The following is a 15,494-nucleotide window of genomic DNA, read 5'->3' on the forward strand; positions in this document are numbered from 1 at the left end:
TCCCAGAGCCAGCTCCCTGCAGCACCAGGGGACAGGGGATGGAAAGCTTTCCCTGCATTCTCTCTCTGGGAAGCAGCTCAGTATCAAAACAAGCTTGACTTCTGCTTTGGAGAGGGAATTTCAGATTCAATTGTTTATGAGTACATGCTATAAATATCAAATAAATGCACCGCAGTATGTCTTGAGATAACAACAGATCATGGTATTAAATACATCATGGTAACTGTCTTTTTCACCTGAATTTGGGATTACATCTGTCTGGATACTGAATAGACTTCCATGGGGCACTGATTGTCCTTTTGTTTTGCATTATCTTCTGTGAGGTTAAGTTTTATAGCAGTTAGGGAGCTTACCTTGTCCCTACTATTTTTTGAACATCTATCCTTCATGCTTTTCTGAGAAGCAAACCATGGAGTTTAGGTTCCGGGGGAATCACTCTCCTCGTCATACCAAAGATATGCCACTTAGGCAGATACTGTTATAAGTGGGTCAATAATCCTCTAGGCCTTCTAAATAAAATACAATTTCCCCTTTCATGAAAGCAAAGTAAAATAAGCATTTCTCTAATATGCAACCTGATCAAGGTGTACCTGCTTTAGTAGGGGATTGGACTGGATGATCTCTAGAGGTTCCTTCCAGCTCCAACCATGACGTCATTCTGTCTGTGATCATCTTTCTTCCTGCTCATATCATGCTCAATCTTTTTCTTTTCTTTGGTGCTTCTTGTTAGTGTTTGCTGGGGTTTTTTGGACAGTTTTTATTTCCTCTGTGAATTTACCCTGTTCTGTCACTTTCCTCTCTGATATAATTATTTCCCAAAATCTCAGGCCACTCTCAAAACATGTCTCTGAAGATAGCAGGCTTGTGCTGCTGTTGCAGGATTAAGAGCTTTTTTAAGGTCTTATTCTCATACACAGCAGCCTATTAACCTCAGCTTGTCCTGTTCTTCCTCACTTTGTCACTCAGAAAGCACCTTTACAGGAAATCTTAAGTCCCCCACAGTTTGCTTTCCATGCAAGATGATCACATGAGTTGTGTGGGTGACTATATGTAATGTATACGCCTGGTGCTCTGTCTCTAGAGCTTTGCCTGGTACTGAGGGCTGCCCTCACCCTGTGAGACTCTGCTGTATGCGGGCTGGCTTGTGAGTGGGAATGCTAATAGTCACAGCAGCCAACACTCCCTGCTGCTAAGCCCACAGAGACATACTGTATTTCAGTGTAAACTGCCAGCATCTCCCAGTTCTGCAAATGTGGGCAATAACTACAGGCCAGTATATTTTTCCTGTGTGCCACAGGTCTGCTGTGGATACTCCATGTTTGCTTTCCCCAGCCAGATCCTTCTCCTTGGCCCCAGTGTGTGTGTGCTGGGAGTGACGGCTGTGAGATGCACAAGCCCACCTGAGGGACACACTCCCCACCTCTGGTCTCCATCCACTGTGCTAGAGCTCATCTGACTCTTCAGAAAACTTGTTGGGTTGCTAAACAAGAGGAACGTTTTTTTCCTTTTATTTTAATTCCACTGCCTCATCCTCATACATTTTTCCAAATGAATATGATTGTATGCCATTGCCAGTCTGAAAATACCTCATTTGTCAGAAAAAACATATGTTCTACTATTGCAACCTTCCTGCCCGTAACCTTGTTAGATGGTAAGTGCTAACCAATGGTGTCTGATTGATACCTACCTGGGAGAACTCCAGGAAACCCCCATCTGGTTCAGGAGCTTCCATTGCATCAGCAAAGGGATTTCAGCCTGGCTGGATGATGCCCTGTACCATGGAAGACAGCGCTGTAAGGCTGGTGAAAGTCTCGTCCTCCAGGTGTAAGATAAAATTCTAAAATTCTGTCTGCTTTGAGTCATAGAGTCACAGAATAGTCAGGATTGGAAGGGACCTCTAGAGATCATCTTGTCCAACCCCCTGCTAAAGTAGATTCACTTCAATTGGGTCACTCAGGAACACATCTAGGTGGGTTTTGAAAACCTCCAGAGATGGAGACTCTACACCTTGGGCAGCCTATGCCAAGGCTCCCTCACTCTCACAACAAAGAAGTTTTTCCTTGTCTTCAAGTTGGAACTTCCTGTGTGTCCATTATCCCTAGACCTGTTGCTGGACACTACAAAAGAAAGTGTCGCCACCTTTAAGGTACTTGTAAGTGCTGATAAGATGCCCCCTCAGTCTGCTCTTCTCCAGGCTAAACAACCCCAGTTCCCGCAGCCTTTCCTCATCAGAGAGGTGTTTTAGTCTCCTGATCATCTTAGTGGCCCTGCACTCCACTCTCTTTAGAAGTTCCCTGTCTCTCTTGAGCTGGGGAGCCCAGGACTGGACACAGGACTCAGATGAGGCCTCGTCAGGGCAAAGTAGAAGGGGAGCAGAACTCCAGAACAACTTTTCTTTTTTGGAAGTGAGAGAGTGATAATATTGGGCTCGCTCTTGTCTTATTTCAAGCTGCACTACCTGGCCTCATCGACTTCAATAGGATATGGTCTTTCACTTCTTGAAAGCTCAGAGGAGTCTTTCAGGATTTCTAAACCCACTGCAAAGTCCATCAGATGCAAACTGCTTACTAGCTGCCATTAGTGATGCCTGAGGTCAGGTCTATCAAAGTCACTCTTATGCAGCAGGCAAAAAGAATTCCTTTCTTGGTGCCAGCCGCAGAGCTCCCTGCTAGCAGTACCTCAGTCCCAGGGCACAATGGGAGTGGGCTCACGGCTGTTCCTGCACATGATGTCATCTCTTTGCCAGTCTTGCTGGTCATGTATCTGAAAGCTCATTTATCTCAAATGGTCCAGAACAACTTCAGGATTTACATTTTCTTTATTCACCAATCTCCCTTAATCTTAGGGATTGAGAATGGTAATTCCCTTGATGCCGATTTTCATCAGACTGAGACTCATTCAATTATTTTTCGTGTCTGTTGATCTGAAACTACAGGACTTGAGGAGTTGCCTTTTCCTCTATTGCTGTGTCTCTAAATGGCTGGAGCTAACTATCTTAATACTACCTTCTGCTTTTCAGTAACTCTTACTGCTGACTTCCTGCATGTGAATCTTGTAACTTTTTTTCTCTCGGTTTCATTTGTCAGTTGCTAACTTGATAGAAAATTACAGTTTCACTAAAAATATTTTTTTTACAACAGGACTGAAATTCTTATTCTTTCCCATCTTTTATTGCATAGTTTTGCTTTCCGCTTTCCATTATCTTGTGGTTTAACCTCAGCCAGCAACTGAGCATCACACTGCTGCTCTCTCACAGTCTCCCACATCCTGCAATGGGATGGGGAGAAGAATGGGGGAAAAAATGTAAAGCTTTCCAGTAGAGACAAGATCAGTTTAATAATGAAAATGAAATAAAATGTAATAATAATAATATATATAAGTGTATCAATTGTAATGAAAATAATATAACAGAGTGATAAATAAAACCTAAGGAAAAAAAATAAAAAAACCAAACCAAACCAGCAAGCTAAGTGATACAATTGTTCAGCAGTCACTGACAGATGCCAGAGCAGTGATCAGTCCCTCTCAGCTTTCTCTCTCCAGTTTCTATTCTGGGAATGATGTTCCATGGTATAGAATAGCCCTTTGGCTAGTTCAGGTCATCTGTCCTGGCTATCACATAGTTCTACTTTCTACTTTCCATAATCTCTGACAAATAATAAAAATTCTCCTCAAAAGCATGCTATTTTATCTTATAAACCAGTCTCTCATCTCTGATAGTGTGTGCTTAGTCTCATCAGAGAAGCTGTACAGCCATAAATTCATGAGCACTGACACTAATGCAAATCTGTGTTCCTGCAACTGAATGTAATTCCTTCAGCTTCTTTGCACTGCCAGCACTCAGACTTACTGCTTCTGATGCCCAGTTGGACACATGACAACGTAAAAAGAGCTGCTGTTCACTCAGGCAAATGCCCCCTAGCCTAGTGTTGCATGTCTAACTACAGCAGTAGCTGATGCTATGTTGGACTTCAGCCTGGCTAGTTTTAGTGGGCCATAATGAGGCAGGTTTATGCAAGATAGATGGCATATCCTGCCTATTTCATTTAATATCTGTCAGTTTGTCAGTTGCCCGTGAATCTTTGTACTCTCTTGTTTTATATCGTGGCAAATGATCCATTCTGTCTTGCCCTCTTGATGGTGTCCAGTTGGCTGTTTAGACTGCCTCTGGATATTGAGCTGATGATTTGAGGTCCCCATATGATACCAAGGACAGGCATTCCAGATTCAGCATCACAGCAGCACCAGGGAACAAGTTTCCAGAGACCTCATGCCTTTTCTGATGGTAAAACCTTGGAAAGGCTTGGCCAGGTAGCATGCCTGAGAACACAAAACCTGCACTGGGGCCATAGTGCATAATGCATTATTCTGTTAAGAAAATCCCATCAGTTTATCTTGATTCACCCTAAACAAGAGGCCAGCTAAGCAAGCCCACCTGTGTGCTGTTGCAGAGGGGAGCTCAGTGACTGCAAGGGGCACATACTCCCTGTTGCTATGTCTGTTTTCTCTGTGTGCATATTTTCTGTCTGAATTTGAGAAAGATGTATACGAAGAAGCTGGGAGACTCTGACACTGCAAATATATCACTGGTCTTGGGTTTTCTGATTTTACCTGTTCTGCTTAGCAGGTGTTTTAAAATTCCTGCCAAAGCTCCCCCATTCCTCTACATCACTGACTCTACAGCACCAAGTCTGCTCCATTATTTCTAGTAATCACTGCTCTTTGTAAACAGTCCCTTTTGTAAGTGTGACTACATATCTGTGACATCTATAGTCACAGACATAATATATTCTACCAACCTGACGATTTCCTGGAGTTGAAAGAGGAGGAGGAGTTGGCAAAGTAAACTCTGCTGTTGAGGAATAAATGGCTTTTTGCCTGAAAGTTACAATTTTCAGCATCATTTACACTGAACAGCAGACCCAAAGAAGGGCAGGTGTAAAAAATGAGATGCAGTGATGACCTTTATCAGCTGTGGTGACAACTATAAATCAGACTGCAAATTCTCATCAACTTGCTAGACAGAATTCATTACAGACAGAGGTTGCTGCCTTGCTTTTTGTCTTTGATTGAAGGATGTCCCATTTAAATAAATGCACTTTCAGTAGAACAAATCACACATTTCAAAACAGAAGTCCAGGAATATTATTCATTGATTCTTTTGAGGACTAAGATAATATGCCTTACAGACCAGCTAAACCTCACAGTGTTTTGCTTGGAATACAATACAGATCAATTTTTTCTTCTCTTAAGCAGAGCAATTTTCTGTTCATTAATTCAGATGCTGTGTTGATGGCTTGTATTGAATATAATAGCAAGATTTACAGCCCTAACAAATCAGCACTGCTTCATTTATTATTCCTTGTTCATATCGAAGTACATACAGCAGATTAGCACCTGGTTTTAAACTTGTTGCAATTTAACTAATAATGGGGAAGTCTTTAATCTCCTGCTTCCAACGATGGAACAACTTTTATGTAATCATCTGGAAGTTTCACAGTTTATTAAAATGTTATGGTTTTTTGGAGCTTAGGGAGCAATAAAAGTTTAGTAGCACCGCCATTATGGGCAGTAATGTAACTTCCATCAGTTCATGCAATGTTCAAGGAACAGCTAACAAATATTAACAGCCCCACAGACTCATTAGATTAATAAGCTACTTTACCTATGTACTGAACTTTGAGCTGAATTTCTTTGCTAGTTTTTTTTTTTCCCTGTAATTAGGAAATACCCTGAGAGGCTTAACAATTATCCAAATGCTTTTCTGGTCATATTTAAAATGCAATTTTTCTGTCTAGACCTTAGCATATAATTGGGAAACATTCTGTGTTGTTGACATAGGGAGATTATTAAAACAGTAATCTTTTTCAAGATGTCTGATAATTAGCTATTATTCTGTCTCTCAGTTCAGTTTTTTCTGGAATATCTGAAAGTAAAAAATTGTACTGTGTACTTTCCTCATATAACAAATGTTGCTTTAGCCTAAATGACCTAAGGGTATAAAGGCAAGATGTGTAGGAAGCATTAATGCTTTTTATTGTATCACTTCCCAAATTGTTGCCATAAGGCATTTCCTATGGATTTGGACACAGCTAGAAGTTAACTAGAAGTTAAGCTGGATTAGACATCAGAGATCATCTCTGTCTGGTGTCAGGAGAAGAGCAAATGATTAGAGAAGATGTAAAAAACCAGGTAGATTTCTCAAGACTATAATTCAGGATATGCTTCTAGTCCCTCACAATCAAAGGTTCAAGGGCTTTCTGAAAAGCATCTCCCCTCAGGGGAAATCTTTGATGGAATTTTCTTCCATTTTTCTAATTCTTGTTTGGACCCACATGTGGTCCTGTCACCCACCCTACTGTGGGATTGAAACTTCCACAACTTATTTACCTTCTGCCTGAAGAAATAATCCTTTTTCTTTGTATTGAACCTGTCACTAGCTGATATCGTGTAGTGCCTCTCAATATTTATTTTGGAAAAGGCAGAGAAAGAGCATTCATTACTCATTTTCTCCATGCTGCTTATGACTTTTTTGACTTCTGCCCTAGTTCCATCAGTTCTTTCCCAAATTAAAAAAAAAATATCTTAGTTTGTTCAGTCATAAATTGTATGAAGCAATGTTTTAAAGCCCTAAATATAATCAGGCATGCTTATAAAAGTGTTATGCCCTTAGACAACACTGCAGAACTAATGATAAAATTTTAATACTGTCACATCCAAACAGGAACTTTCTTCATTATTCTGGTCTCAAATGCAAGTCTTAATCTAATTCCAATCCTGCTTTTTTTATTCAGGACCAAAGTTATTGGTAAAATTTATTCTATAATTAAAAGAAAGAGATGCTTTGAGAATTTTGCCTATGAATCTGAAAGGCTGCTGCTGTGATTTGGACATTGTGAATCTTAAGTCTCTCTGATCTTGTTTGGGAAGAATCATCTGTATTGCAGCAACAGTTTGGCCTCACAGAATCTGATTCATCCTAATCTCAGAAAAGATTTCTCCTTCCCAGGCTTACATGTAAAAATGTGATGTGTAGGAGATAACTGTTTATATTGATAGTAGTGAGTGTAGAAACTGTTTTTCTGCACTTTCAGAGCACTTTACAAAGCTGATCGATGACTGTGATGAGAATTGTCATCACCAATTTAGAACTGAACAAAGACTGAAACATGGATAAGGAAGGAGTATGCCAGGTCTGTACACTAGTGTTTTGAAAAAAGTGGACCCAATATTGTTAACCTGAGCATCTGTTTGTGGTTACAGTGAGTTGGATCTGTGGTTGTATGAGTCCTGCAGGATTTAAACTCACTTGACTCATCCCAAGACAACCCATGGATAATGTTTAACCATTCATGTGCCACTCACACTTGTGGGATGCACCGTGATACCCACCCTGGGGTAGCCACAGTGAGAGTAGGCAATGGGGAATTGTTTCTCTAGATGAAACTGGAGACAGAAGTTTGGTAGGATTCATCAGTTTGTAATCTTAGTTTAGCCAGATTTAAGAAAACAAAACTAGTAACCTTACAAAAAGCAACAAAAAGCAGGTGAGTCTTTTAATGGGACTTGTGTTTCATCTGTGGGGCAGTGCATCTAAGCACTGATCAGACTTGAACTTCTTCACTTTATGACATCTGACAAGATGACAACTCTTTATTGTTGTAATGGTTTTTCATCCTGAACCTTTGACCTGCTACCCAACTCTCATGTGGAGTTTCTTTCATGTATTTACCCCAGCCTTTCAATCAAGTAGGTTTTGAGCTTCAAGAGATTAAGTCCTGCCTGTGTAGCAGCTACTGGAGGGGGGTTCTTTTCTTTTTCCGTATGTCCCAAGTGCTTAAGTAGTCCCAAAGTTTAATGAGGACAAGCTGTTTTGTCTTGTGTGTGAAAATGACAAATGCTTTACATGCATCTCCCTCTGGTGTAAGTTTGCAGGACAAATGGTGGAATTGGAAGATATTCACAATATTAGGATCTAGAATCTACTTTGTCAGGAGGGGAATTTGCCTTTAACTTTCAGAGACTTTCTTGTCATTTGACTTATTAGACTTCTACAGAGACTGAGGATCTTGGAAAACTTTAAGCATAAGGAATGCTTTAAGCCCTTTTTTTTTCTAAGCTAACAATATAACAAGCTATGTGCATTCAAGACATCCATTCATCTCTGGGAAAGCATGGCAGAATAAACAAGTGGCAAACACTAACCATGATGTTTAATGACTATTCTGGAAGCCACTTTAATGTCACAACAATAGCTGCATAAAAAAAAGAAAATAATCTATGTTTTTAGAGGGAAGTTTCCAGCAGTACTTTTAGTTCAAGTCCATAATTCAGTTCTACACAAACAGATAATTTCAGGTTTCCTTAATGCTCTTTCCTTTTCCTCCTTGCAGATACTGAATTCATTTATAGAAACCAGAACGGCACCGTGATTCTAAGGAATGTCGAAACTAACAATTCAACAATATTAATAGAAAACAAAAAAATTGTAAGTATTTTCTATAATGAGTAGCAGAATTTCACAGTTCTCTTCCAGTTGGATCAGTAAAGCAGAAAATGAGTTGAGTTTCGACTTCATATATTGTCAAGGAGAAGCAATACACTGATAATACTATGAGCTACACAATGATAATGTGAAATTGAGCTCAAGCTTTTGTTGTTATTCTGCAAGCTCAGTTTCTTTAGTACTGCAGGAATGTATCATATAGATATTTGAAGCTACTCTTGCATATCATATATAATTGAAAGATGAATAATTCTCATCTTTGCATGCTTAATAGAAAAGACAAATGAAATCATTTACTGTTTGTTGGTACCTTTTTCCACTTTCCTCCGTGCAAATACTTATTTTTTAATTTGAGGATTTGCTGATTTTTCTTGCCTGACGGTTGAAATGTAATTTCAGTATTGTTAATGAATAGTGTTGACAAATGGAAGTGGAGTTGCGTATGAAAGACACCATAAGAAATTATTGGGGGAAAAAAGTAACTAGGTGTCTATTAGAAAGAATGTAAAGAAAATAAATTTGCAGTTGATATAGTGTATTATTTATAATGATGAAAGCATTTTGTAAAATTGGGTTTTGTAGATGAAGCCAGCATTGTAGCAGATGTTGATATTTTAAACGTCAGAGTGTTTTCAGTATTTCCTGTAAGAAGTTAATTTCTGAAGTAAAATACACTTGTGTTTGCACCAACAATGAAATATGAATCATATCATCCTTGTGAAATTGTCACATACACAGTACCTGCCTGAGGTTTTGATTAACTTGAGGTATTTTGTTGTGCTGTGTCGTTGCAATGCTACGAAAAGCAGAGGATGAATAACAGAGACTTACCTTAATGACCCAAGATCTGCAGAAAATAACTTTAGAAATTCAAAAGCTAAAATTAAATCAACAAGAAAACTCTAAAAGCACATTCCAGGTTGATTTTATTTTGCAGTATAAGACTCATACAAAGCTCAAGTATCGTTTTTTAATGAATCAAGGAATTTGTCACTAGATTATTATTACAAGACCTAGCCTTTAACTTCTCATGCTGCCATTTAACCTTCCACCTTTGCTACATCACATAAACAATCCTCTTTTACTAGAGTGTAACCTCTTTCTTTATAATTCCACTAAGGGTAAAGGAGTAGGCTGACTTCCTTTAATGTCAAGGTCTGGTGAAGTCAAACTTGGCCTCTTGGCTTGTTTTTTAGTTTTTACCGTTTGTAAGAAAAGCACAGTGTTACAAAATAATGCTACTTTTTCATGTCATGGCATCTCTGCCTGTTCTACCCATGCTCCTCTGCCCTTTCAAAATTAAATCTGCAGATCATCACCCCACATTAATCAAAAAAGTCACAGTACAGCTGTTGTACCTCATCCAGATACATTGTCTTTGTCCTCTTCCTTCCCAGCTCTGGGTCAGGAAAACTTTTGCTACATTACCATATTTTCATTTATCTGTGTTATTAATATAAGAGTAAATAAAATATGTCTACATGCTGTCTCTACTGTATCTTGTGCTCTGCTTGTCTCCTTGATCCTGATCCACACTGGTGTTGTTCCCTTAAGTTGTCTGGAAAGGTGGTAGATGCCCCATCCCTGGAAACATTCAAGGTTGGACTGGATGGGGCTCTGAGCAACCTGATATAGTTGATGTCCCTGCTTGTGGCAGGGAAGACCTTTGGAGGTCCTTTCCAACACGAACCCTTCCATTATTCTGTGGTCCATCTTCTCTGCCTTCGTCTGTCCCGTGGATTCCCCTTGCACTACCACCAGACTCACTGGCCTTGTGGAGATCTCCCCAGTGGGATGTTGTGCATTTCTTGCAGCCCAAATTCCCTCTTCTCTTTTGCTTCATGAGAATCTCTCCAGTACTTGCATCTAATTTGATAGATGAGAAGGTGAGGTGTAAAAGGCAGTGGATAAGCAGCGTGTTACTGGTACCTCTCTTTGACCTTGATGCTGTGTGTGCCAGCAATGTATTATATTGAAACATACTGAAAGGAGAAATGTCTGCACTGTACAGATGATAAGTGGAGCAGAGAAAAGGTAATTCCTGACAAGTCTGACATATTTTGGCATCTCTTGTTAGTAAGACTTATAGAGCAGCTTTGTCCAGAACTCAGGTCAGGCTGCACATGGAAAGCTGTGTCACCACAGCATCCCAGAGACTTTTTTAACCAGGGTAAATGTAATAGTTTTCCTCAGCATTGTCATAATTGGGAGAGGTAGTGGACTCTCTTTATACTAATTTGCTTCAGCAGATTTACTGTTTGTATATCTCCTGCACTTTGGCCAGTGACTGCAGGGAATAAGAGGGAATTAATAAAGTGACATTTATCAGAGTTTTCTATTACCTGCTGGCAACAGCTGCCCAACCAGCTACTGTGAAGTAAATTTGTAAGAACAGTTCTTATTTTTTGAGATGGCTGCCTGCTCTGAGTCACAGTGCAGTTTTGCTTTCTCTTATGGGAGCATATAAGCACCCATGTAACATTTCTGAGTTTTGGAAAGAGATGTGATGTATTGTTTTTCAAAACACTTGGTCTGGCAGTATTCTTCACCAGTAGAAAGGTGATCATAACAATTAATTTTAGATGTCATTGGCTTGAAAACTCAAAAATATTTATTTCAATATTTGATTTATTTTCCAGGTCTCCTTAAAGGCTATTCGATATGAAGTGTCACCTGACCGGGAATATGCACTTTTTGCTTTTAGTGTCGAACCAGTAAGTACATTTGATTTCGAGATATACAGCCAGTGGTGAGTTTTGGGACTTTTTTTCCATTTTTCACTTATATGCCAGTAAGATTATATTTTAAAAGAAAGAAAGGAAGAAAGGAAGGAAGGAAGGAAGAAAGAAAGAAAGAAAGAAAGAAAGAAAGAAAGAAAGAAAGAAAGAAAGAAAGAAAGAGGGAAAGAGAAAGAAAGAAAGAAAGGGAAGAAGGAGAAAGAAAGAAAGAAAGGGAAGAAGGAGAAAGAAAGAAAGAAAGGGAAGAAGGAGAAAGAAAGAAAAGAAAAGAAAAAAGAAAAGAAAAGAAAAGAAAAGGAAAGGAAAGGAAAGGAAAGGAAAGGAAAGGAAAGGAAAGGAAAGGAAAGGAAAGGAAAGGAAAGGAAAGGAAAGGAAAGGAAAGGAAAGGAAAGGAAAGGAAAGGAAAGGAAAGGAAAGGAAAGGAAAGGAAAGGAAAGGAAAGGAAAGGAAAGGAAAGGAAAGGAAAGGAAAAGAGGAGAGGAGAGGAGAGGAGAGGAGAGGAGAGGAGAGGAGAGGAGAGGAGAGGAGAGGAGAGGAGAGGAGAGGAGAGGAGAGGAGAGGAGAGGAGAGGAGAGGAGAGGAGAGGAGAGGAGAGGAGAGGAGAGGAGAGGAGAGGAGAGCGAAAGGTCTTTGCTTAGATATTCAGAATGCATGTTGTACTGCCATCTAGTAGAGGAGAAAGGTATAAATTACATCGTGGAGGAAACACTATCAGTGCCAGGATTTTATAGTCTTTTGGAGAGGGATTGTAAGGACATGTCTTTGCTACAAGGATTTCTGTTCCTCTTCTGTGATTTTTTTTACATGGTGCCTTTTTCAGTCATGCTATAAATTTCTTCCTCAGAACAAAAAGCAACTGTCACGGTCTCCCACAACTGAAATAATACATAAATTATGGTGCCACCGTTCCCAGTGCTGCAGTTAGGGTTGAGCTATCACTTTCATTATAAATCCTTTTCTTCAGAGTGTTAGGTATAAATCACTCGTAAGAAATCACCATTGGGTTACTACCAAGTTTTAGATTAGGGTGAATTTTCTACCAAACTTCAAAAGGAAAAGTGTAATGAGTCATTTTTACATATTGAATAAAGAATCAAACACATGGGAAGCAGTTCTTTGTCATGAATAATATTTATTTTCTTTTTAAGATGTGAAATATTTGAATGATAGCTGTGCTGTACTATGTGGACAAACTATAAGCTCTATATATTTTTGTTTCTGTAATCTGGAATTGCACCAATTCCTCAAAACAAAAGTAATTCATTCACCGGCAACTGTAATTCTTCTTCCAGAAAATAAATCTAGTTTCAACTGCTAACCAAAGGAAATTTGTGTATCCTTTAGGTAGCATAGGTTGTGGCTCTGATACTCATCTGATTTCTCAGCTATCATCTTTGGAGGTATACCTGAATCACAGTGATGTAAAAATCAGGAGGCTCGTGCTTTATATTAGTAAAAGTTCAAATAAAACTGTATCAGAAGGTTCAGGGCTAAATTCCTGAAGACTTTTCCCTTACCTGAAGACTTTTCCCTTACCTGAAGCTTAGAGGTCTAGATCCATGCTGAAGTGATGTTAGGTCCAAATACAGAGAAGACAGTCTAATGGCCACACAGCAAGCAAAGCCTTTACCTAAAATCCTTCCTGCTTTGTGCACCAGAAGTATTTTGAAAATTCAGTTCTTTTAGTGGAGATTGGCCTTTGGCTGTAGAAGCACTTGTGCCAACACTGCTTAGATGCATTCTGCAATCTGAAAGAGCCCCAAGGAGAGAGGGCTTCTTCAGTTCCTCTGAGAATAAGAGAAAAGTGCCTGTAACAACAAAAGTTATAATGAGACAAAAAATTGCATTCCAAAAAAGCAGTAGTAAGAAATCCACTTTTTATTCTCAACATTTATTCACAAAAGGAGTACATACTTGGAAGATCTCAAGAAGCAAAGTTACAAGGGCCTTTGCAGCCCAGACTTTGCATTCAACCTGTGGAGGATCACTTGTAGGCAGAGGTGGAGGAAGAGGAGGATGGAGGTGGAAAGGAATGGGCTGGACATCTTTCCCCTGGATCCTCCTCTCTGCATTTCAGTGCTTGCAGGTATGTGGGCTTAAAATAAAGGCAAAAAACCGAGTTTGTGATACTTAAGTTGCCTGGTTGGACAAGAGAGAGCAACACACAGCCAGGTGCTCCCTTCCTCACACCATGTCTTCTTTCAGAAAGGAAAACACAAGGTAGGCAAGCTGGAAACATGACCTTTGGGAAGATTGCAGGGTATGAAATATATTTGGTGTAAGAAAGCATTGCAAATTGTTCAAGTATTCAGATATGAGTTTATGATTAAAAAAGTTTTTGAAATCATATTCTGAAATATATTCTGAATAATCCTGAAATATTCTGAATAATATTGTAAACATTCCTGAAATAATATTCTGAAATCAAAGAAACCAGCCCCAAACTAAAGAAGATTAAACCTCTCCCTTTTTCCTTTGAGATCCATGTTTATAAAGGATACAAAAACTTTTTTGAAGATGCATACTAAGATTTACTCTTGAATATTGCATCCTTAAGCCATGATAGATGGCCTTGGGTTTGTTGAAGTTGCAATAACTATTAAATTACTTATTCAGCTTTCTTTTCACTTAGTATGCAGGCTGTGGCTACAAATGATTGCATGTTAGTTAGCTTTTCCCTTTTTCTGCATTTCAAACTGTATTCTTGGACAAAATTCAAATGACATTGTTTTCTGCAACACAAGAAATTGATTAGCAAAGCCTTGGGCAGTTGTCCTTGTTGCAAAGTCAAAAGGAAATTTCACAAAATGAATTTTCAAAGGACATTTTTTTAAAGTTTATTTGTACAAATACTTTAAAAAATGACAATTCTTGAAACTATTGTGTACTTATTTTATAGGTGTCAGAAAACATTGCTTTATTTTATGCTGATGTGCTGTCTTTAAATTGTGAGTCTAGAAGTTTGGGATATTCTTTTTTTTACTCTGTACAGTTGTGTTGCACTTTCATTTGTGTTTAATGTCTTAATGTGCATCATATTAATTAATTGCTTTTCTGAATTCTAATACGGATGGATTCAGCTTCTATTTTAATACCAGCTATGAATGAAAACAAACCAGAAAAGTATAGTGTGTTACTCCAATGAAGTGAAACATTTTAAAGAATGCACAGAAGCATCTCTGCTTAGTGTTGAGTCTGGTTATGGCACTGGCATACATACTGGAATAAGACTACTGTTGACTGTCAGACACTTATTTTGCAAAGATACTGGTGCAACTAATATGTGTTTTCCTGTTGTATCACTTCATCATCTTAGACAATGATGAACTGAAGCATATTCCTTAAAATATGTCTCTACCAGGAAGCTTAGCAGGTGTGGGTGCATTGTGGCTAGGTGGGATGTCAGGTTTCATTCCAAATACTTTTTTGCAATGCTTATATTTACAGAAGTTTAATCTTTCAGGCAGAAATATTCTCGGTAAGCCTTGTGCTAATAAGGAGCTTTTCTAACCCTGAACACAGCAGATTTGCTCTTTTTCTGGAAAGGTCGTAGGGAAGGCACTACACTTCTTTGTCTTGTAAATTTTCCATTGGTTGATTGGTTGTTTTTTATTTCTTCAACCATAGGCTGAAATAAAGTCTGGGGAAAGCATTGGGAAATGAGCAAAGAAATACATATAGAAACTTTGTTTTCAAGTCATCCTTTCCCCAAATAAATGTGTGGGCTCTGGTTGTAGAGTTCAGGAACCCCAAATCACATAGACAAATTGGGATGTAGCCACAGCACCTCAGCAGAAGGGGTGCAAGGAGTTAGGACTGTCTTTGGTGGTGTTAGATCAAAGCCATTCTTGCCCAGCATATGGCTTCACCAGCATCACTGGATGAGCTGCGTGCTGCCTGCATACTGTTTTGGAGGAACACAGAGTTGTCTGCGAGGTTTGCTCTGAAATCACATTTGTAAGTCCCTGTGCTCTCCAAAAGAGGTTTCTTAAATAGCCAAATGACAAGCCAGCTCTTAAATTCAGTAATGTTTTGATGACTGGGAGAAGGATGGGGTAAGAATAATGATGAGTAACCAAATCCCACAGGCTTGTGTAGATTTCTCTGGTAGTTGGGGTTAACCAGTGGAGTTTGTGTAATGCTAACAAGAGATAGAGGTAAAATAACTGAGAAAAAAAGTTATTTTCTTGTGTGACATGGTGAGACATCAAATAGAGAATATTTAATTGCCTTTATTATGAATAACCGTG

General features: G+C 39.0%; 1 protein-coding gene across 1 annotated transcript in view; it reads left to right on the plus strand.

The window, feature by feature from the left end:
* The window catches only part of DPP6 (dipeptidyl peptidase like 6), a 434,766-nt gene that overhangs the window by 268,795 nt on the left and 150,477 nt on the right, over positions 1-15,494 (plus strand). The window contains exons 4-5 of the mRNA XM_061996360.1: positions 8,394-8,488; positions 11,146-11,220. Of these exons, the coding sequence (XP_061852344.1) occupies positions 8,394-8,488; positions 11,146-11,220 (170 nt within the window). The remainder of the gene's footprint in view (positions 1-8,393; positions 8,489-11,145; positions 11,221-15,494) is intronic.

The sequence above is a fragment of the Colius striatus genome, chromosome 5 (assembly GCF_028858725.1).
Source record: "Colius striatus isolate bColStr4 chromosome 5, bColStr4.1.hap1, whole genome shotgun sequence".
NCBI lineage: Eukaryota > Metazoa > Chordata > Aves > Coliiformes > Coliidae > Colius > Colius striatus.